The sequence below is a fragment of the Dipteris shenzhenensis genome, chromosome 30 (genome assembly GCF_047967505.1).
Source record: "Dipteris shenzhenensis isolate YYH24624 ecotype China chromosome 30, Dip_SZ_1.0, whole genome shotgun sequence".
In the NCBI taxonomy this organism is placed as follows: Eukaryota; Viridiplantae; Streptophyta; class Polypodiopsida; order Gleicheniales; family Dipteridaceae; genus Dipteris; species Dipteris shenzhenensis.
The window spans coordinates 47,881,605-47,905,744 of NC_141625.1; the positions used below are offsets into that span (position 1 = coordinate 47,881,605).

Sequence of the window (24,140 nt, forward strand, 5' to 3'; positions counted from 1 at the left end):
AATCAATACACATACGCCAAGAACCATCCTTCTTCTGAACCAACAAAACTGGAGAGCATGAACCGGGCTGAATCAGCCCCTTCTCCAGAAGTTCATTTACCCGACTCATGATCTCCTCCTGTTGTGCCGCACTAACTCTATAAGGTGGTCTATTGGGTGGACTACTACTAGGTATGATGCCAATCCCATGGTCCTCTGGCCTTTCTGGTGGAAGCTCACTAGGCAACTCATTAGAAAAGCAATCTGAAAACTCAGTTAGAAAAAAAGCCCTTTGCTTTTTCAAACGGGAGACAGTATGTTCTTCATTTACAGGGGGTATCTCTCTAGCAAAAACCATGTACGCAGAAATATGACTTTTCATTACAGTTTTAATGGCAGAAGCCGTTACAACAACTGGGACAAACTCCCCTTGTAATTTCGTGTCAATCACATGGGTCTTCCCCTTATGCAAAACTGTAATTTTTCTCTTCTTGGCTTCGATCACTGCATCCCAACAATGCATCCATGGCATACCCAACAAAACGTCACAACCTGCAAGTGGCATAATGTAAAAGTCTTCGCTGTCCACGAAAGACTGAATATGTAAGCGCAACTTCCCTATGATAGGTGTGACTGGAGTAGTGAACTCCGGGTTAGCCATGCCAGCTTCACAACTCGGTCCCATCTCCTCCACTCGAATGTCCAATCTCGCTGCCATCTCGGGAGAAATAAAATTGGCCTTTGCACCTGGATCAAAGAAAACAAGGGCTGTCTGGTCCCGAACCTTCCCCCAAGCTCTGCATAACTCAGTTTCCTCACCCTGGGGCTGCTTATTGATCACATCAGGCATCAAACCAGCCATGGTCTTCTGTTTCTGCCCCTTTTGATCTCCTTTGCTTGCCTCAGCCTTCTCCTCATTCCACTTTGGGCAATTCGGAGACACATGACTTGATTCTTTGCATTTGAAACACTTCTTTTCCTCATAGAGGGTTCTCCGCTCCTCTGGACTCAAATACGCGGATGCCTTTTTATTGTTTTGTCGCCTCCGTGCAACAAACGCAGCCTTCTGACGATTGGCCTTCTTCTCTATTTTGGAAAATCAGAAGTTTTCTTATCTGTGTCATCTTTCTTAGCTTCCTGCTTCCGTCCACCTTTGAACCTTGAAGTCCTCCCCTACATCAGAGCATATGCCATGCTAGCATTCTCGATAAGCTGAGACATATTGGAGACTTGAGTCTTCGTGCAGTAGTCTCTCAACTCCTTGGGCAGCCCGCAACAGTATTTCTCAACTTGCTAAGTGAAAGGAACAAGCCGGTAGGAGCTAACGGGCAACAAAGCCGCCCAAAACTTGTTGTTATACTCCTCTAAATTGTGACAATTAATGGAATTCAGCTCATGCCAAGTAGTCGTAATATCAACTTCAAAAGTCGCGGTAAGCCATGCAGCCGAAAACACCTGCTTGAAACCTACCCACGTGTTTGGTGCAGTGTTTTGCATAAGCATCGTGGTCCACTGCATTCCCTTTTAGAAAACTTGCAGCCCGGCGTACCTTGGATGACTCTCCTCCTGTGTAGGCTGCATCGAACTGCTGTAAAAAGGTCAACTCCACTGAATGTCTAAAATTTCACGATTGCACCTGCCTCTTTAAAGTCCTTCAACTTCCCTTGAGGTGCCAAATTGTCATAAATAGGTGCCTGAGCAAAAGAGACAGCAGCACTCACTCTATCCCCCACACTACGAGCATTAGGAAAAGCTGTACCACTCAAACCAGCACCCGAATTTTGCATATTTCCCAAAGCAAGGTTACCTGTTGTTGCATTAGGCATACCTGTTTGCATCCCTGGGGCTGCTCCAACATTTGCATACATCATGTTTTGTCCCATGGGCTGTAAACTAGGCTGAAACCCGACTGTTTGACTAGCAGGCATACCCGAAAATTGGGCTTGTGGGCTGACCATAGCCTGAAACACTGAACCACCACCAAAATAACCTGGCTGAATCGGGTTTGCCAAAACTCCTTGCTGTCCGGAAACCATGGACTGAAAATTATTACCTTGAGTCGGCCCCGGAAGCGTATTAGACTGTTGCTGACCATAGGGGATTTGAGAGGGCTGATCCTGAAAAGTGACATGTGGTCGCTTGTTAGCTTCAACATCCCTATCCCCATCCTTAGGCTTCCTTTTCTTTGGCTGCACCTCTGCGTTTATCATCTTCAGGAAGCGAGGATCCTGTGTGAACTGCGTGAAAGCACTCATGAAATTCTGCAAGGCTGCATCTACATTTTGGAAGCCTTCCTTGTGCAATAGTTGGGTTTTTGGAGGATCAACAAGTCTTTGCACCTAATGGCTTTTGCTCATAAAATCATGTCTTGTGTTATGTAAAGTCTGGAGTGCCGACAGAAACTCAGTATGAAGACTTAGTATAAATGGATGCTCAAGTATGTGTAGGTGTGTGGATTTGTATGTGTGAGCATATTTTTATACTATGGTCTACACCCACTGTTGGGTGCTGATGACGTCAGTGGGGATGTCATAGTAGCTAGTCCCTACTATGCGTGATGGAGTTTATGGTTTTCAATCTTATGAGTGACTATCGTGAGATTGAAACTGCACTATGTTGTGTTTTTAGAGGATGAGTTTGGGAATGTTCCTGGATTCATCTAGGTATATATTATGCAAAGTCCAATGGATGTTCAAAGGCACATATAGGAGTGCTCAAATGCACTATTAATTCTACCGCATTCGCTGGACCTGACTAGGTGGTTGCAGATCTTTGCAACTGATGTGTAACAATTTGCAGCTGCTTTACGAGTCAAAAGCACTGAAGTAGCTTATGAGAGAATCAAAGTCCATCTCGATAAAAAGAAGCCATGGAAGCAACTAACTAGTGCAATATTAGCTAGTACTTTCTGGCATCATAAGGTGCACTTCTTTCCTATGGAACCATGGCATACCCAAAACCACATCAAACTTCATGTAATTTCCAAGGATGGGATACACATGGACCCCACAAAGATTAAAGCCAGCCAAGAATGGCATCGATTCGAGAATGGTGCATGAAGTATACTAAGCTCTTCGAAAAGCGCATGAGATAAGCAAAATTTCTGTCCATGTTCCATTTCAGATTGTACATTCTCTAAAAGAACAGAGTGGCGGATGCCCTATTTAGAAGGCCTCAAGTGAAGAATGTCACAATAGCCTATCATAGAGACCTTGAGGACATGAATGAGCACTATCTATAGGACTCACATTTTGGGGAGATCATGAAGAATATTCAAGCTTGTTAGTTGGCCATCGATTACTTCTTTAGGGAAGGCTATATCATGAAGGATGATCAGTGCTACCCAAGATATGCGGATGAAGTCTTCGAGGAGTCGTAGCACCTCCTTATTCAGGCCATCGAGGCATTTCCTTAACAACACAAGCCATAGAAAGGTAACTTTTTTAGAAAGTAAAGTATCAAAGGCAAAAGACCCCTGGTCTTTTGATGCCACTTCCGGTACCCTAGGTTCCATGGAAAAGTATAGCCATGGATTTTATCTTTGATCTTCCATGGAAATGATGGGAGCTGGCAGGTTCAGCAAGTAGGTTCACTCTCTCTTTCATGAACACCATTAAGGCGGACTACATGACAAGATTGTTTTTGGCACAGGTTTTCAAGCACCACAGAATGCCTAAGTCTATCATCTTCTTTTCAACCCCAGCTCACAGCTCCACAGGGAAAGCCCCATTCGAAGTGATCTATGGAAAGGTCATTTTGCCACGTATTTTGAGGACCAAGGATTTGATTTTTGCAGCTGATCAGTATGCTCGAGACCTAGAAATTGTTGGAGTTATGTGCATCTCATAGTGAGTGAGGACTTATTTGTGGGTATGCCCGCCCCATTTAGGCTAGTTTTACCTCTGAGTAGAGGGCTATTTTAGGGCTGCATGGCCAGGTTGAAGAGCTGCCTAGCCATGCCACTTTAGGGGCTGACCCTAATCATTTCAACCGACCAGGCCTTGGTCGGTTGACTGACCTTGGGTGGGTCAGTCAGTGCTAGGCCTATAGACTGACCCTGGGTGGGTGACATGAGTCATGACAAGCTGACGCACAGCTCCTTGGAGATTCGGAGCTGTCTGCCCCAGGTCGATCTGAGGCTCAGTTCAAAGTACTAAAGGGCACTCCGTGGACAGCACAACAGTGGTTGAGATTTGTGTGACAACTTACCCACAGGCAAGGACAAACCAAGGCGACTTGCAACAGAGGCCCTTGATGGAGCTGATTGGCGATTAACAAGCCTTATAGGGGGATATGAGGCGGATCACACCGGCTGCTGATCGGAGCAGCTTGATAGGAGAGTGGATAGCGTAGGGGTCAGATTTATGTTGGAGAAGGCTACAATGTCGCCTCTTCCTCTTCTTTCCCACACCCCCATCAATCCTTCCCTCTCTTGCCCTCAGCCGTGTGGACTGTTTTTTTGCTCACATGTGCACAAGAGTGTACGGAGGACGTGCTATTCCAATGAGGAGCAAGGTCACTTGGTACAAGATTGCTGGAACGAGGGAAAATTCAAGGCCAGGGACAAATCTTCCACAATGGGCAGAGATACAATCGAGGATTCTAGTTCTTCTTCAAGGGTTTCAGAGTTTCTAAGGGCAGGATCTGCTCTAGAGGCTCTGGAAGGTGTGTTCCTCTAGTCTTAAAGTCGTCTCCCACTTGTCACAGCCAGAGAGGGCATCTGGGAGGGTCTGCTGGCTAATAACAGCCCCGATCATTTGAAAGTCTGGCGAGCAAGGTAACACTGTGGATCTATGGACTAGATGAGTTCAAGGTTCATTGTTTGGTGGTGCAGAGACTACAACTTGATGTTTTCTGGGATTCGATGTCTAGGGTTTTTGTACGTGATGTGCTCACTGAGGATATCTGTACCACAGATCATTATACCCCACTGGGAACTCAATGCAAATGGCTTGGGAAATCAGGATGGCTCCTTCTCTATTTCAGGTGGTATTTTATTTCAAGAATCTAGGTTGTTTGTGCTCTCACCAAGGTGAATCTAGTATGCCGGGGCTGGAGGGTCCATGGCTGCATCTTCATTGGCTTGTTTGTTCAAATTATATGCTCACTTTGAGCTGAGAGAGTGTATTGGAGCTATGTGCATCTCATTTAGGTAGGTTTACCTCTAAGTAGAGGCCTATTCCAAGGCTGTAGGTAGGGCTTCCTGGCCAGGCCGCTCTAGGGCCTAACATTGGTCAGGCCAACCGATTTGTAGGTTGGTTCAAGAAGGCTTGGGTCGATTGACTGTCGGCCACATGGAAGGCCTTGGGTTGGTCATTGCCAAGCCTATATGTATGGTCCTACGGTCCTCCTTTGATGGGCATCTCTTGGAATGTCTCTTCTCCTTTGTATTTGGGCGTTTCCTTGCTATATATACAGCTGCCATTGCCTCATACTGTGTCGATTCTCTCTCTCTCTCTCTCTCTCTCTCTCTCTTTGATGTATGCTTCCTCACTACACCACTCTCATGGAAACAGCTTTTTTCCCACTCTGCTCGGCTCCATACATATATTGATTAGAGGATCGTGCAACTTTGTCACTTGCTCACTCCACGAGGCTGCGGTTCACGCCTTTCTATACATTGCTCGATCCACTTGTCCACCACCTCTTGGAATTGTCTCTTGCAATAGTTGGTACGAGGATGAGTGCAAGGCGCTTCTTCGTCAACTTAGATTCGAGACCAAACATATCTTTGGACCGAACAAAAGACGATGCATGAGTATCACTGCCTGATCTGTTGGAAGAAGTAGGCTTGTCCGATAGAATGAGGAGTTACTGAACATCCTGTTTAGCAACAACTCCAAAGATTTCTAGAGGAAATTCCTTGAGCGACGGTCCCCCTCGCTCCTCACAGATACTCAGGTTTGGCACGCCTATGCACGTAGATTACATGACATTCTAGATTAGCCTGCCCTTGACCTCTCACATTCACCTCGTCCCACCTCCTGGACTCTTTTCACTAAGGGTGGTGTTAAGAATGCTGTGATGAGCTTCATAATGGTTGAGCAAAAGATTATTAGGGTTTATGCATTGAATTCATTGCGTATGGGATTAATAAGATGTTTTTCTTGGCTTTCCACGGACTTGGACCCTTAACACTATTTCACCTATTTACAATGCAGGGGATCCCATGAATTTGGAGATCTATAGAACCGTCATGATTGGGCATGTTATACCCAATATCTATACATCAGTCTTGACACCAAGATTAGCAGTTTGCAGAGATGCAGGGGTTTGGAGTAGAGGCACGGGCCGGGTTCCGGCGTGACCACGGGACAATGGATTATATACTCACAGTTAAATGTATCATTGAGGAGGCCAGGGCACGGAAGCATAGGGTTTATTGCTGCTTTGTGGATTTCCGCAAAGCCTTTGATACAATACCATGGGCCCGCCTCATTAGACGACTGCAGGATCTGGGTTATGACCAGGAGATCATTTGGGTTATCATGGCACTTTATGAGAGGGTCTTAGGTAGAGTCCGTACAGGGGTTGGATGGACAGAGGAGACTATGAGCAATATTGGGGTCAGACAAGGGTGTCCTCTACATAGATGAACTCGAGACCGTTATGCAGATTGGGAGGGGCTGGATGCTCTCGTTGGGACTTTAATTCGGATCTTGCTGTTGTAGAGGATGCAGAGCTTCTATCCTCCTCTGCAGAGGGCCTTCAGAGATATTTAGACGCACTACTGTCCTTTTGTGAGTCACGTGATTTGAAGGTCCACCTCGGTAAAACCAGCATATGGGATTTAGAGACATTATTGGAGGTGATGATCTTGAGTACCTCCCAAGCAGCCATACATAGAGAGCAATTCACCTTTGATGGATCGCCGGTTGAGATTGCCTCGTCTTATACTACCTTGGGGTTCTCTTTTCTGGCCCTATTTTTACTATGAAACCGGCTATGGAGGCTCGTCTCAGTTGAGGATATGCCTCCTTAGCCAGGTTGGAGACGCAATGCTTCCAGCCGCATTTTCAGGACCCTCGGACCAAGGCCCTCCTATTCAACTCCTAGGTTCGACTAGCTGGGATGTATGGCAGCGCGTGTTGGGGGTCGTATCTCTCGGATGAGCGTCTCTAGGTGCTTATGTTGTCACGGATGATTCGCAGTAAGCTGTCCAATCCCCCCCAGATTATTCAGGCCGAGTTCGTATCACCCCCACTACAGCTTGATGCAGCATTCCAGGTCATCATGTATCTATATCGTGTCAGGGGGTATGCGGACTGTACTTCAGGACGTTGCAAATTGCCATGGTTAGCATTGTCTGTTAGAAATGAACCAAACAGAGGGTATGCACAGTGAAAGACTGATAGGATAGCCCAGGATCTCACACAGTGGTGGTGTGGGTGGAATCATTAACTTCCTTATTTAATGTGCTTCACATATATGTGCAGATCAGCAAATAGACAATGCTCAAGAGAAATATAGGACCAACGAAACATTTTCGTCCAATGGACACAATACAACAGAGGGCCAAGGTCCTTTGTCCTCAACAAAAGATGCTGTCTTAGTGCGTCCAAGACACTCCTAGATCCCTAAGTCCGCGTTCTTCCTGATGAGCATATGTAGACTTTAGTCTCTGTGTCTGATCCCCCGCACCTTGCTGCCCCGAGTGTCGGCCTAGGTGTGCAGCCCTTCTTCAAGCTTTTTCTGCAGTACACAGACTCGGTCCTTCTGGATGTAGGCCCCCAAGTCTGCTGCTTCTTCGCTCCAAATCTGCTCCCTGAAGGCTTACCTGGTGGATAAATAATGAGGCCCTTTTATAGGGGCTGGTAGCCCCCTATCTGTACCGACCCAGCAGGGCCAAAATGGCTGACTGCTGCATGTCTTTCAACCGACCCACCAGCCCTTTTATGGGGCTGTGAGGACCCTCTATGGGGCTGTGCGCTGGCCGACCTGGTTGACCAGCTGACAAGCCATCCCTCAGCCCTACATAAGGGCAGGGGACTGCCCCTTTGAAGTCCTCTTGTCTGGCCCCACCCTGCCCCATCTGTTATGCCATTTGTTATGCTCTATCCTCTCCATGTCTGCTTCAAACCGGGGGTCACTTGCAGGTCCCCCGCATCAGCCCTCTTCAGCCCCTGGATCCACTGTTCTAGCTCCATACCTGCTGTTTCAAACCTCCGTACAGCTCCGTACTGTGGTTGACATCAGTGCCTTTTGTCCCGGTACTTTCTCTCTAGGCAGATGCCCATGTGGCAGGTTTTGCTCTAGGTCTCCCTTCCCCATGCTCTCCTCATTTGGGGGCTTACAGATGCACACATGCAGGTGGTTTGAGAGATTGGGGCTATAGATGGACAGACTTCCTCCCTTTCAACTCAGCATTGGCATACCATTTCTCCCACTTAGGTATCACGAGGTTAACCAGGTCATACGCAAGGACCTCCTACAGCTACACACATTCCGGACTTGGTTGGAACCGAGTGAACTCTTGGTGAAGCTTAGCTTCTACAGAGACTGTCATGGGGATGTGAATTTTGTAACCGTGACTACTTTTGGCTTGGGCGACTAGCCTAGGGGAATTGATAATTCTTAGAAGTCCCTAGGAAATGCATCCAATGCCTAGGTGCACCCACTAGGCCCAAGTGTTAGGCTAATGCTAGAAAACAGGGGTCTAAACGTTGGGCCCAAGGGAAAACAATGTTTCATTGGTTTTGGAGGCTTAGAGCATTAATGAGTGGGGGCAACCTTGCCACATGGCAGTCCCCCTTGGTGCATGTGATTGCATGCAATTGCATGCAGTCCCTTCTCCCTCCTAGAGGCTTCCAAGGCTGCTCCAGGAACTGTACAACTGATTCCTGCTTGTTTTGTTTTTTGCTGCATTTGGACTTGACTTTGCTGCTGGCACGGATCCCAAGGCTGCTCACGCAGTCCCAAGCTCGTTTTCCAGACTTTACAGTAAATTTTGAAGTTGGCACGCATCCTCAGGTGATCCCACACATTTGACTGTACAGACGGTATTCTCTGTTGTACGGCGATTGCTACAGTTGGCACGCACCCCGAGGCAGCATCTAGAAGTTGTACAGGCCGTTGGCACCCGTGAGCCTTGCTCTTCTTTCTCTTCTCAGCTCTCAGAACCTTTCTCTCTCATACTGTCTCTCATTTCCCGTGATTGGAAGCCATTTCTGCACCCCTGGGGCCGTGGATAGAGGATAGGTGCAAGGATAGGGCTTGCCCTTCCATAGACAGCTGGTACAGTCTCCTGACTTCCTGATTGGAATTTATTTGTCATTTTGGAAGTTGTTATTGCTTCTGATTGCTTCGAGGCTCTCTCTAGGCCATACAAGCTGTAACCAGCCACAAAGGGTGTGCCTAGAAAGGTGCTAGAGGGACTGTGTATTGCAGTTCTTATGCCTTGAGGCTGTTTGAGCATTTGCTAGGGCTGGTGTTGTCGCATTGTCACTTTTAGTGGGGCATAGTCTGTGTGGAAAGCCTTAGCTTTCCTTGGCAATTGGGTTCTAGTGACACGGCTGGTGTTGTTGCATTGTCACTTTCAGTGGGGCATAGTCTGTGTGGAATGCCTTAGCTTTTCCTTGGCAATTGGGTTCTAGTGACACGTGGGAATTGGATGCATTTTGATGCCAAGTGTTGGCTTGGGCAGTGGTTTGCTAGCGTAGTAGAGTGCAAGGGTGAGCTCTTGATGTAATTGCACAATTGCCATTGCCTGAAGAAGTAAATAAATACCAAAAGGGGCGCCAAAGCGTTTGGGGCCAATAGGTGTCTTTGTATTTGGTTTTTTGAGCAGGGGCACTTCTAGCCTCACCACAAGTGTGTTTAAAGTTTGTCTTTCAGTGGAATTTAACGATGGGAAGTGGCTGGAAATGTTGCAATGTGGCTGTGGATGAAGTGTATGCTAAGTTGGTTAAGGTTTACTGCTCTTTAGATTTTTGAAGGCCGGTTTCAAAGACCACTGCCTACGTATCTTGACGAGGGTTTTATTGATCCTCTTGGATATACTTGAATTCACCTCCCCTATTCACAGAGGATCTCTATTGGGTAGTTTTGGCTTTCTTCACATTGAATTTGCATTGAGAGTGGATGAGCTAAGGAAGTACCTAGGGAGAGGCGCATATGCACTTTGTGTGATTTACAGGAGATTGAGTTGGAGGAGCATTTCATCTTCAGATGTCCAGTATACTTCGAGATCCGAGGCCGTTATTACGATCTCTTTAGAGATAGCTTCGGGCTCCTCTCTCGCTTCCTTGACTTTCTAGATCAGAGATGTTTGGCTGCCTTCATCCATGAGGCAGTTAGACATTGGGAGAACTTACTCAGATTACGGAGACAAGGATGAGACGCACTGGCAGACTCTTTCCAAAGCATGATCACACAGTTTGTCAGCCAGACCCCACATGTGATTACTCTGCTGGCCTCCGACATGGTGGGGATTTGGAGCCAGCGACACGATGTATCTGATTGAGGACAAACATGGAGATTACACTTGGAGACATTCCCTCCATGTTCAGAGGTTGGGGTGCGTCCGACAAGGGTCACTGTAACCTTGGTCCGAGACAGAGCGAGGAGATCATGCCGTACAACTCCCATGGATAGTTGGCAACGTCCTATCTGATTTTATTCCACCATTGTCCCACCGGTCGCTAGGTCCTCCATGATATTGGGCCGGCTTTGTTTTGTACTTCAATGATACTTTGATTATATGATGATATAGGTGATGAGGAGGGTCATATTGACATTATGCTAGGACTCTGTATTGATGTTCTTTATGACTATGCGAAGACCTGCAGGTACCTTGTCAAGTTCAAGAACTAGTCGGCACTAGATGCCAATTGGGTGGATGAGGAGTTTTCTTGGAGTATCCACAAGTTTTGCAGTTGTACTAAGAAGCAGTTCAATTAAGGGCAACTGATTAGAAGCCAAGGGGATGTCATGAAATTGTACTTATCCCAAGAAATAAAGAGATCTTTTTATTATTGACCTCGGCCAAAGAAATTTGACTTTAGTCAACTAGAGGAACTATGTTACACCTTTTCTTCTCTATCTCTGATCTCACTACCAATATCACGGGAGAAGCACCTTACTTTACCTCCCAGCCAACTCTGCCAAGACCCACAAGTAAGTGAGAGAGAGCTGTCATCAAAATCACGTCAAAAAACAATTCTTTACTCTTCTCTCACTAGCCTTGACAGACCCCAATTCCCTAGATAGATCTAGATGCCACATGTCATCCATTTAGGGCCTTCCTAATGCAACATTTCACCCCTCTCTTGGGATGCATTTAATTCCTTGCCCCTATTTGCACTAGGCCCTTGGTCTCAGATCTATCTAGTCTGGTGCTATCAGCCCTCACCTAGGACCTTGACATTAATCCCTCCCGATCATTTACATAAAGCGCAAACACATATATTACAAAGATAGATCCTATAAGGGAAATGTCGACTGATTCTTCCAAGGTCATGCTACCTCGGCTAGAGCGTAACATTCCTTCCCTCTTCAGAGATCAGCGTCCTCGATGATAAAGTCTGGGAACACTCTCCGCAACTGATATACGGATTCCCAGGTAGCTTCGGATAGAGGCTGACCATGCCATGCAACCAACACCGTGGGTATCTTCCGATTTCGTATTTGCATTGTTCCTCGGTCCAGGATTCTTGTTGGTTTGCGCCTTGCAATATCCTCTATCTCCTGAAACAAAACCACACCTTCGATTAGTGAGTCACCAGTATGTAAAAATTTCTTTAAACGTGAAACATGAAAAACCGGGTGCACCTTACACCCCTGTGGCAATTCTAATTTATAGGCTACACTGCCTATTCTCTTTAGAATTAACCACGGCCCACAGTATCGAGGTGATAATTTAGCACACTCTCCTGAAGTCAACGACTTCGAGTGCGAAGGAATTCTGAGAAAAACTTTTTCTCCTTCTTCAAATACTCTTATAGACCGACTTTCATCCGCATACACCTTGGCTCTATCCATAGCCTGGCGGATATTAGCTCTCGCAAGTGCTAGCATCTCCCGCATCTGAACTACAAAGTTCGCGGCACTAGGTACTTTCTGAGGTACTCCAACTATAGTTGGATTGGCTGGTCTATAACCATAGTTCAGCTCAAACGGACTGAACCCAGTAGATGAATGTTTCCTATCATTGTAGGCAAACTCCAACAATGGCAACCACTTGTCCCATGTATGTTGCCTCAATGACACATATGCTCTCAGCATATCCTCCAAAGTCTGGTTGACTCTCTCCGTCTGACCATCCGTCTCAGGATGATCCCCACTGCTCATTCCTAACTCAGTCCTCAGTGTCTCAAATACCGCTGTCCAAAAGTGACCGGTAAATCTGACATCTCTGTCTGACACTATGGATCTAGGCAATCCATGCAGACGAAATATATGTCTAATGAACAAATCCGCCACTTGCGGGGCACTAACAGACTCTCTAGTTGGAATGAAGTGAGCCATCTTGGTTAGACGATCAACCACCACAAGGATAGAATTATATCCTCCTTGTGTTGCAGGTAGTCCTACAATAAAGTCCATGGAAATGCTCTCCCACTTACTTAGTGGTATTTCCAAGGGCTGTAAAAGTCCGGGTGGCTTCACCCGCTCGGCCTTACTTACCTGACACGAGAAACACCGTGTCACATATTCATGAATATGCTTTTTCATCTTTGGCCAAAAGAAATCTCGCTTCACGAGATCATATGTCTTCTCGACTCCTGGATGTCCCGCACACGGGCTATCATGGCATTGTCGAATGACTCTCTGCCTGAGATCATTCTGACCAGGTACTACAACCTTGCCATTTCTAACTAGCATACCATCACTTATGGTATATCTTGCATAAGTTTGGCCTTTTCTGGATGCCAGGTCATCCTTTTCATTTTCCCCGGGTTTTAACACACGAGCCTTAGGCCATAAGCTCTGGATAAACTCGTCCACTTTTTGAGTTTCTCTGATCTCGGTCATTAGAGCACTCTCTAATACCGTGAAACTCAGGTTGTGCATAATGCGAGACAACGCATCAGCTGCCTTATTGTCTTTTCCTCTTCGGTACCGAATCGTAAGATTAAACTCCTGCATGAGCTCTGCCCACCTAGCTTGGCGGCCCCTCAAGTCAGGCTGTTTACAGAAATGTTTCAGAGTATCATGATCCACATCCACATAAAACTCTGAACCATATAGATAATGCCTCCATGTTTTCAAAGCATGGATAACAGCATACAACTCCAATTCATGAGTTGGCCAATTCCTTTGAGAGGGAGAAAGCTTCTTGCTTTCAAAGGCTACTGGCCTTCCCTCTTGAAGGAGGACTGCTCCTACCGCAATGCCACTTGCATCGGTTTCTAGGAACAACGGTTTCTGGGGATCAACTATTTTTAACACCGGTCCTGAGACCACAGCTTGTTTTATGGTGTTAAAACTTTCCTGTTGATTCTGTCCCCAAATAAAAGGTACTTTATCTGAGGTCAGATCAGTCAATGGCGATACTATTCCGGAATATCCTTTGATATGCCTTCTATAAAACTGGACAAATCCCAAGAATGATCGCAACGCGGTCAGACTCTGAGGGATTGGCCAAGTTAGTATCGCAGCCACTTTCTTCGGATCCATTTCTACCCCCTGTGGAGTAATTATGAACCCTAAGTACTCAAGCCTAACCATACACAGTATAGTTTTCTTTTTATTCACGTAAAGACTGGCTTTCCTCAAAGTACTGAACACTATCCTTAAGTGTTCACAATGCTCAGTAACACTTTTACTGAATATCAAGATATCGTCAATGAAATGTACTACGAACTTTCCGATATACGGACGTAGTAAATCATTCATAAGCATGACGAAGGTCGCTGGAGCATTGGTAAGTCCGAAGGGCATTACCAAAAACTCATAATGACCAAACCTGCTTCTAAAAGCGGTTTTATGCACATCCTCGGCTCTAATCCGGATCTGATGATAGCCGCACTTAAGATCTATCTTACTGAAAATCACGGCTCCATGTAATGCATCTAGCAAATCATCAATCCGAGCCATCGGATACCTGTGCTTAACAGTGATATTATTCAATGCTCTGTAATCTATACAGAGGCGAAACGTATCATCCTTTTTCCTCTTTAATATCACTGGTGAAGCAAAAGGTGAGAAACTTGGTTGAATCTGCCCCAACTTGAGGTATTCTTCCAGTTGCCTACGCACCTCCGTTTCTTCAGTAAAACTCATTCTATAGGGAGGTTTATTTACAGGTTCTGCCCCCGGGATCAGTTCAATCTTATGCTGAACTTTCCGCTCTGGAGGTAACCCATAAGGTAGTTCATCCCTAAAACATTCAGAGAACTCCTCTGTTATAAGATTAGCCAGCTTGGCCATCTCACCACTTTGCGTAACATCAGTGCTAGCCGAAGACTCATCCACCGACTCTACCGATGCTGTGCAAAGGTATAAAAACTCTACTTGAGCTTTTCTGATTTCCATCACGGAAACCAACGGTCCCTGAGGCATATCTCTTTCACCTCGCAAGACATAAAGCACATCATTCATCTTGAATTGATATACGTGCTTTTTCCAATCAATGGCTGGATTCTTCCTAGAATGCCACGCCATTCCCAGGGCTATATCTGCATGAGCAAGCTTGGTTATTTCAAAATCAAGCTTCTCAGCATAGTCCTGAATCCGAAGCTCCAACTGGGTAACCCTTTGGTCCCATACTTCAGTTGAACTTCCATCAGCCATCCTGACTGTATACGCATAGTCAGATGGACTTGTCTTTAATTTCAGCCTCTTCACGAGCTTGGAGTTAATCACATTGTGAGTTGACGCTGAGTCAAACAACACAATGACATCATGACTGGCCACTTGCCCTTTCATTTTGATTAACTCCGTATCATTGAAGGCTGTATACCCCGTTGCTGCGGGCTTAGATAGGATGTTATCAGGTGCACTCGTCACTAACTTAGTAACAGACACACAGAACAAACAAGGTACTAACCTCTGAGAAGATCCCGCTAGCTGAATCTGCATCTCTTCCGCTCTGGGACTTCCCTGCATCTCCACGTCGCACTCTGAGATTACCATCTCAGCCATCCGACGATCTTTATTACGTGGACAATCTCTCCACTGATGAGGTTGAAGGCAACCAAAGCATAAGCCTTCTCTCCTCGCTTTTTCCCTTTGTTCTGGGTTCAAGGGAGACTTAGACCAAGCCCGGGCTGCCATTGGAGTTACTTTCCTCTTCACTCCAATGGTGGTACTTGGTTTAGGAGTTTCAGCCGGTCTCGCTTGCTTGGCTTGACCACTAGGCTGCTGCGAACCACTCCCTCTACTAGCCCACTTCTTCTTAAACCCAGACTTCTTCGGATACCCATACTAGGTTCCGACCTGTGCAAACCCACTTGGCTTGCTGCCCTTGGCATCCTCGTAGTTCAGGGCTATAGCTATTGCATCATCTAGCGTGTTCGCGTACTTAGCCCGAACTTCCATTTTTATTCGATCATTCAATCCAAATATGAAATCTTTCACTTGGATTGATTGAGGCAGGGGTTCGTCAACCTTCATTACACTCTCTCGAAACTTATCAGTGTATTCTGCCACTGATAAATTTCTCTGACGAAGGTTCCTATATTGATCCCAAGCTCGGGATGCCTCGTCAGGAGGTAAGAAGTGTTTCCTGAACTCTCTTTTAAACCCCTCCCAGGTAGTGGATGCTATGCCATCTTTTTGTTGTTTAATCCACCACCGATCCGCAGCCTCACTAAACATATGGGTGGCCTCGCGGATCTTTTTGATGTCATTTCTGATCTCACAAATGGCGAACGCCTCGTCCCATTTGTGTAGCCAGGTCTCAATGACATCGGAGCTACGGTCGTTCATCCGACCAGAATACTTTTCCGGTCTGTAATTAGCAATATTTGGCACTTTAGCCTTCCTAGGCTCGACCGTATGAACACTAGACTCCAGTTCCATTGGAGCCTTTCCCTTCTCTTCTCGAGAAGGTCTGGCAGACATACTCTGTAACACTCTCCTAAGTTCAGATTGCCCTGCGTTGGCTTGTAATTGCTGCGCTAACAACTGTTGCAAGGCATCTTCCAGCAATGCAATCCTGCCAGATAAAGTGTGAGCTACTGGGCGCGATCCCTGCTGGGTCGGCCGGACTCCTGATTCACCAGGGTCCCTCCTGGAAGCTCCTTCTTCTGCTTCTATTTAGTTCAGTAGGTGTTTTGTTTTGGGGCTTTAAAAAAAAAAAAAAAAAAATTTAAATTTTAATAAACACCCCTAGAACACTGTAATCACAAGCTGACACAATTCAGGGTACTGACACTCTGAACACAATTCCCTATACTAGGGAATTCCTGCAATCCCACATTCACACTGATCAAGCATTTAATACAGGCATATCTCACAGATGGCGCTTTTCCCTATACTAGGGAATACCTGCAATCTGACGACTATACTGACCAAGTATTTGACACAAGCATATATCACAATATACCCCAAACCACTTTCCCTATACTAGGGAAATTCCTGCATCAAACTGACTTGAGCACACAGGCTCAATCTGAAAGACAGTCCACGAAAATCTTATTTTATTTTTTTCGCTTTAGATTCCCTTCCGTTGTATAGAAATAAATGAATTGTGAATCGAAATTTTGCGTAGGAAGAAAAAGAGCTGCTCCCTGGTGGTTCGCTCCTGCATAACAGCAACCGAAGCAATCCTTTGGAATCACTCTGGTGTCGTCTCACAACCAACGGAACGTAGGTGATACCAATTGTCGTTTCGCAATCAACGGAACGTAGGTTCGTTAGCCTTCCTACTAGCTAACCTCCACGCCACCAACCTGTACCTACCAACGGTCAACCCGTCACTGCACGTCGACCAGCCCACCATCAACCCGTCACTGCTCACGGGCCGCTGCGAGATCGCCACAGTCCTTGCTTGTGGGCATCGCCGAATCACCAACCTACGGGACCCCAGGCTCAAACCTCAATTCCGAAAGCCTGCGTTCGCCAATTCGTAGGCCCCACGTTCCGGCGCTCCGTCGTTCTGCATAGCCCAATCGTGGGTCCACATGAGCGCCACGATTGCTCCGTCACCACCAATGATCGACGACGGGCCTTCCCACGGTCCCTGTTCCGTCAGGTCAACCCCACGCTATCAGCCCGTTCGTTCGTCGATCAGCCAGCCCGTCGACTTGCGCTGCCCACAGGTCTTACGCTCCACGCCTTACCCCTACACAACCCGGAGCTCTGATACCAACTGTTACACCTTTTCTTCTCTATCTCTGATCTCACTACCAATATCACGGGAGAAGCACCTTACTTTACCTCCCAGCCAACTCTGCCAAGACCCACAAGTAAGTGAGAGAGAGCTGTCATCAAAATCACGTCAAAAAACAATTCTTTACTCTTCTCTCACTAGCCTTGACAGACCCCAATTCCCTAGATAGATCTAGATGCCACATGTCATCCATTTAGGGCCTTCCTAATGCAACATTTCACCCCTCTCTTGGGATGCATTTAATTCCTTGCCCCTAGGCACAATCTTTGCACTAGGCCCTTGGTCTCAGATCTATCTAGTCTGGTGCTATCAGCCCTCACCTAGGACCTTGACATTAATCCCTCCCGATCATTTACATAAAGCGCAAACACATATATTACAAAGATAGATCCTATAAGGGAAATGTCGACTGATTCTTCCAAGGTCATGCTACCTCGGCTAGAGCGTAACAAACTAGAATAGATGCATTAGCTAACCTCTAATGGGTTAAGTGTGTTGGATATTCTTTATTTGTTGTAGGACCTTGGAGATTGCAAAAAGTCCCATGTTTTGAGGGAAAAAGTGAGCCAAGGTGGATGAACAGCTTTTAGGAAGGGTCCACATGGTGCAAAAGGCGATTCAGCTTGCTGGGTGCCCTTCGGCGAGAGAAAGAATTTCATGGTGTTTCTATAGAAGTTTCTTTTTTTTGGGGGAAAAACCAAAATTCAGCCAGCTTTTACTGGCTGGAATCTCCAGCTTTTAGGGTGAATCCAAAAACAGCGCGGCTGCCCCTAGTTTTATAAATTAGTGAGCTTCTAAGCTCTTTGTATCCGAATTCGAGTTGTATCAGATTCATGCCCCACATGAGCCAGCTTGTAAACAGTTTTCTTTTGCAATAAAGACCTTCATGAGGGACCTTATATCTGCCCCCCCTCTCCCCCCCCCCCCCCCCCCCTCTCTCTCTCTCTCTCTCTCTCTCTCTCTCTCTCTCTCTCTCTCTCTCCATCTTTGTATCTAGGATTTTTGTAGCCATTTTTGGCATCTTAGCTGTATTACGATGAGGCCACCTAGTTGGCGCATCGTTGATGATGTATTTTCCTTTCGGATGATTTTGTGTCCCATAGGCCATGTATGGCCTTCCGTGGACCTTTAATAAAATTTCTTTCTTTCTTTCTTTCTCCTCTCTCCTTCAGTTCTAGCTCACTGCCCTCCCGGTAGTCCTACACCCCTTGCCGTGTCTTGCGCTTAGCGCTCAGTCTCCTCATGTTGATCGCTCAAGTTCCAGTCCCATCGCGTCAGTTTCGGTTCTAGTTTCTGAATTCGAGTTGTATCAGATTCATGCCCCACATGAGCCAGCTTGTAAACAGTTTTCTATTGCAATAAATACCTTCACGGGGGGCGCACGGGGGGGTGGCCCTTATATTTGCCCCCCCTGCCCCCCCCCCCCTCTCTCTCTCTCTCTCTCTGTCTCATAGACCCATCGGTCTTCCAAAGACTTTAATAAACTTTCTCTCTCTGTCTCTCTGTCTCTCTCTCTCTCTCCTTCAGTTCTAGCTCACTCCCCTCCCGGTAGTCCTACACCCCCTGCCGTATCTTGCGCTTAGCGCTCAGTCTCCTCATGTTGATCGCTCAAGTTCCAGTCCCATCGTGTCAGTTTCGGTTCTAGTTTCTGAAGTGAGATTGAATCCGAAGTAAATTCCAGCAGGTTCTTCAAGTGCTAGTCAGTTTAGGGTTGCTGCATTTTATCTATGAAGCTGCAAATTTATGAACCAGAGGAGTTTCAGATCTCTTGCTACTGGGGGCCATGTCCAGCAGCGGACCTCATGAGCCTATTGATCTCATGCACAAAGAGTGTGGTGTCTCGCTGGTGGTTGTGGTAGTCAATGACACAGCTCTGGTCCAGGTACCCATGAGTGATTAGGCAGTGGAATTGCCTCGAACCTCATTGTATACATACTCCTTTGTCTTCACTTCATGGGTGTCACAAAGGGTCAGTCTCAGATCTCTGTGTGAAATCTATGGGATGGGGTTGTGAGCTGACCCATGGCGATCTGCTCCATGTGGGAGAGGTGGATCTGTATGTGCACCAGGGCCTGATGTAGGAGGTAAACCTGCTATTTGCATTGGTGTCCTATACAAGAAAATAGTACCATTGAGTATCAGGATGCAGCTCATGACAGCTGGCAACTAGTTCAGCAAGTGTTTGTGAACTGTCTGACCTTTTTGCAGTATACTGGAATTTCTTTCATGTTTGGGGGTTGGGGTAGGGGTGGGGGGAGAGAGAGAGAGAGAGAGAGAGAGAGAGAGAGAGAGAGGTGTATTAACGTCTTCGAGAGACCTCGTGGGTCTATGAGACAAAGTACAAAATATATGTAACTCATACAAGCCACTGTGGGCTGAAAACAAAGGGCACACTAAGGCCCTTGCTGAGTACTAAGTGCTAAGAATGCAAAAATCTAGTACAAAATAGTAGGAAAAAGAGCAATCAAGTACTGCTCAGAGCCAGAGGTCCAAGTACATGTGCAGGCTCCATATAACCTGGCTCCTTGATGGCCCTCTGATGTGATGCAAGGAACTCAGGTATCTGTGTCCGTCCGGCTGTCTCCCGCTGTGGCGGGGGGCCTACTCTCCTGGATCTCTGTATCTGGTGGGCTACATTGAGAGTAATGCCTCATCTCTAGCGGTCTCCTCTAAGGAGGGCTGAGATAGGTCTGACCTCAATCGTGCGTGCTCTGGTCTCCCCACGTGTCGTGTGTGGTCTCCATGTCTCTCGTCCAGTTGTATCCTGGTAACGGATCTCACTGCTGATCCATAGTGCTCTCGTCTCCTCAAGCTCCTCCCCCTCGATCTCATATGGTGCTAGCTTGGATGCGTAAAAATAAGTGACGTGTGTGCTTGGTCTAGCTCAGTGTCCTGAGGCATCAACTGTAGCTGATCTCTAGCTTGCCGCACAAGGGAATCCCTATGTCTCCGCATCTCAATCAAGTACAGCCCAATGCAAACTTGGTCGGGGAAATGTATTAGCTGTGTGAGGGGTCTGAAGCCGAGCCCCTTCTGAAAGAGACAATGGTATCGTCCTCGGATGTCATAATAGGCCAGACAAACACATAGAAAATGCTCCTTTGTCTCGACCTCCCCCATCGTGCATAGTCTACAGACCCATTGCTCTCTAGGTATGCTAGCTGCTCTCCCGGGCTCAATCCGCAACTGGTGGGACGAGACTCCTATCCGATTGATAGCATTCCGCAAGGCGTGTGAGACTCTCCTATCCTCGAGGTACTGAGGCATGATGATGAAGCCCTGCTCCGATATCCTCAAAAAGTGGTCATGGTAGAACTGGGTCTTGGTGGGGAACTCCTGATCCCCCCCCCAAGCCCGAGATGTGTGGAGTTGGAGAAGGTCTAACCGTATGATACGGTTAATCTCATCATGTGGAAGGAGCTCCGGTGGTGCATCCATGCTGTACTGAAAGGGAGGGAGCCTATCCATCTGGATACCGTGGCTATCAAACCATGTGGACACCCACGCATACCATGTTGTATCAAAGCCTCTCTCTGCCAGTCGTCGGGATGCACTTTGTAGGATCATGTGCTGGCTCCAAGAGTAGATAAAGTCTGTGAGCCCATCTAGGACCCCATGGAGTATCTGGGTGCCTCTCATGATCCATTGCTGGGATGCTCTGCTAGAAAAAGCAGCTTGCTGTCCTCCATTATTTTAAGTAAATCTTCTTCTTATCAGAATAGACAATGACAGCATGCACTCTCCTTGTCATTTCTTTTTTTCTGCATAATGCCATAGAGGTGCAGCATATTATAGATCGGAGAGGATTGCAAGGTAGAGAGGAGGGCTAGAGCAGCAGGAGCAACAAGAAACAGTCTACAGTGCCAAATGGGCACTATTTTGGTACTTTTACTAGGGTCCACAGGCTCTAGGCAGGTCAGAAGCCAGAACAGCGTTCCCTGGAGTTCAGGCCCGCTAAACGTTCCAGGAGTTGTGGGTTACCTTCTAGAACAGGAATGGAATTCTGGACATTCCAAAATGGGGAACAACGTTCCCTGGTAACTATGATTAGTATTAATCAGCAATAAAAGGAGAAACAAAAGTTACTAGGACCTCTTGTTTATAGTCATTCCAAAAATCAATCAGTTCATGTCCCTCGTGTACCTCCTGCATTAAATGTCTCCACCAGGTGTGAGCATAATGGCTTTATTTTCCCTTGAACTTAGCTTGCAGTACTCTTCCAACTTCACTCCCATTTAGCTGAAAGATTTTCTACCAACATCCATACTATCTGAGACATTGTGCAAGTCTTGTCAGGTAGACGCTACAAACAGAAGAAAACAGCCCTTAAGGCTGAGTCCAACTGATTATATGCTCTTAGTTGTTGAGAAAATAACTCACCCTTCTTTGAAGAGTTTCATAGACCTTATGGATCACGTATATTTTTTAAGAACTAGAATTACATTTGAAATATAAGCATGTTTACAGACATCCTTACCACCAAAGTCAAATTGTGACCTTGCCCAAAAAAAAATTGTGACCTCAAGCTTAACCTGACTCCTGAGCTTGGTTAGCTTCAAGCATTCACTTCTGAAATGGAGATTTTTTGCATCACACGTTTGACCTTTCCCAGCAAATCCATACAATGTACTTCTCATTTTTGTATGGAAGTTTAAAGCTGAAATGGAAAGTTTAGAGCTGTAAAAACTGATTTGTTTTCGTATTGATTTGATGATGTGTCATATGCGATGGTGTTCCTGTTCCTCCTTTCTCTTTTCCCCATCCTTCCACTCTGTATCTCCCACAAATCTACCCTTGTTTATGTGAAAATTTCAACCCTTGCCTTGGACGGCGTCTACCTTAAATTGATTGGACGTGTTAAATACAAACAAAACTTGATTGTCAGGCTTACGGTTCTTTATTTGGTTCATCGACTAGCCTCTGTTTCCTTGATAGCACATATTGTATATGAGAGATTCTCGCCCTTCAGCCCAATTCCAAGAAGATTGGACTCACTGCGAGGGTTATGGTTGTAAGCAGGTGCGAGCTGTTATGGTGGAGAATATAGACAAGGTTTTGGATAGAGGAGAAAGGATAGAACTTCTGGTGGATAAAACTGCAACGATACAGGATAACTCATTTCGCTTTAGGAAGCAATCACGCCGTCTCCAACAAGCACTATGGACGAAGAATGCTAAACTTTTGTATGTTTGCCTCTGACTGTTAAATCTTGCAGTAAGATAATTCATCTTTCCAACAAGCAAATGGGAACATTATGAGATGTTTACTAAGCCTACAACTGACTTCTATCTGTGTTGCTTTGCAGAGCTTTCTTGAGCTGTATTATATTGCTTGTTCTGTACATCATCATAGCCATGGTATGTGGTGGATTTACTCTCAGTTCTTGTCGCTCATAACCTGAAAGATTGAATGACATGTCTCTCAAAGGGGCCACTTATCTTGTGATTTTGCATCCAACAAGGATTATTTCTAGTCTGTTTCCTTGAGTCTAGTTGATTAAGGATGCATGTAAAGGGTGGTGCTTTTGGCTTGTCAAACTTCAAAGTATTTTGGCACAGCGAAGTGATTGAAGACAGTTTGGTAACTCGATTCACATTTGGTTTGCCATGTAGATGTAGATTGCTGGCATGTATGAGCTTTTTTTTACCATTACATGTGAGTACAAGTTTATGTTAAATTCTGGGGTGGATGGTGAAGGTGCCTCATTGTATTAATCATAGAGGGGGATCAGGATGAGATGAGAGAGTTACTTTCCCAAAAAAGATATAGCCATGCATCAACCCTAGAATGATTTTCAACATGTTTGTGGATGACACAAGGTCTTTGAGTTGTAGAACTACCACATTGAAATCGTTCTCCCATCCTTATGATATTAGTTACATTGTGGTTGACACTAATCCTTGTAAATCATACAATTGACTGAGTGTTCACAAGTATCTCCTTTTGAGATGTTAATTGGGAAGTAGAAAAATGGAGCAAGAGAGTGATGAAGATGTAGCTAGAAATGGGTGATAGAAATGCATCACATCTCAAGAAGGCTGATGTTACAACACCATTACATCATCTATGAGATCACCAAAGGTATCTCAAGATCTACAATTCATCTCCATTAATTCTTGATTCATGCTTCCAATTTTCAATCACATTTACCAAGATAGATGGTCACACACACATACATGCTCACATACACTCATAAGGCTCCATGCTCTAATCCCCTATACTCAAATACACCAATCTAATTTAGGTAGTATATTGGGGGGAAACGCTACATGTGTGACATGCTTGTCATTTGCATAATGGATCTAAGGAGAGGAATTGCAAGGTTTAAAAAAAAGTTTGAAGGATGGTTGACATACTAATTTAGTATTCAATATTTAAGTTTCAACTTGGCTGATGGAGTTGGATCTTATTGGGCAATGGGTAGTCAGTGATGAATTTGGTCATGCCTTTGGTCATGCCTATGTACTGAGGATCAAAGACATGGACAAAGCTTGTAGAGATGGTTCAAGTTATTCTAAATGGTCCGAGTATTGCATTCAAAGGCAAGTTTCCTCGATTGGAGAAATACAATTAGTGTTGAGGAACTCAAGACCCAAGCCATTCAAGCAAGGAAAGGCCATTCCAATGAGCAAGTATTTGCAGCGAATCAACCTAGACATTCTTAATGCTTTCATTAGAATTACTCTTTGAGAACTTGATTAGCATCTTTGGGCCTTATCACACTAATCTGGATGAGTCAAATGTCTCCACTTACAAATGCGATCGACTTATGTGGTAATTGCATTGTTGGATATAAAACATGGTCTTCCTTACATATTGAGTGCTTCATATACTATAACTACTGGGCTTCATGCCATAAGTGGACTTTTTTAATTATCTAATGATA

General features: G+C 45.7%; 1 protein-coding gene across 1 annotated transcript in view; it reads left to right on the plus strand.

Annotated features, from left to right (window-relative positions):
• Positions 1 to 22,986, plus strand: part of VAMP714 (vesicle-associated membrane protein 714) — a 29,682-nt gene extending 6,696 nt beyond the window's left edge. Inside the window, exons 3-4 of the mRNA XM_087401722.1 lie at positions 22,274 to 22,437; positions 22,560 to 22,986. Coding sequence (XP_087257848.1) covers positions 22,274 to 22,437; positions 22,560 to 22,650 — 255 coding nt within the window. The 3' untranslated portion in view covers positions 22,651 to 22,986. The remainder of the gene's footprint in view (positions 1 to 22,273; positions 22,438 to 22,559) is intronic.
• The last annotated feature ends 1,154 nt before the right edge of the window (positions 22,987 to 24,140 follow it).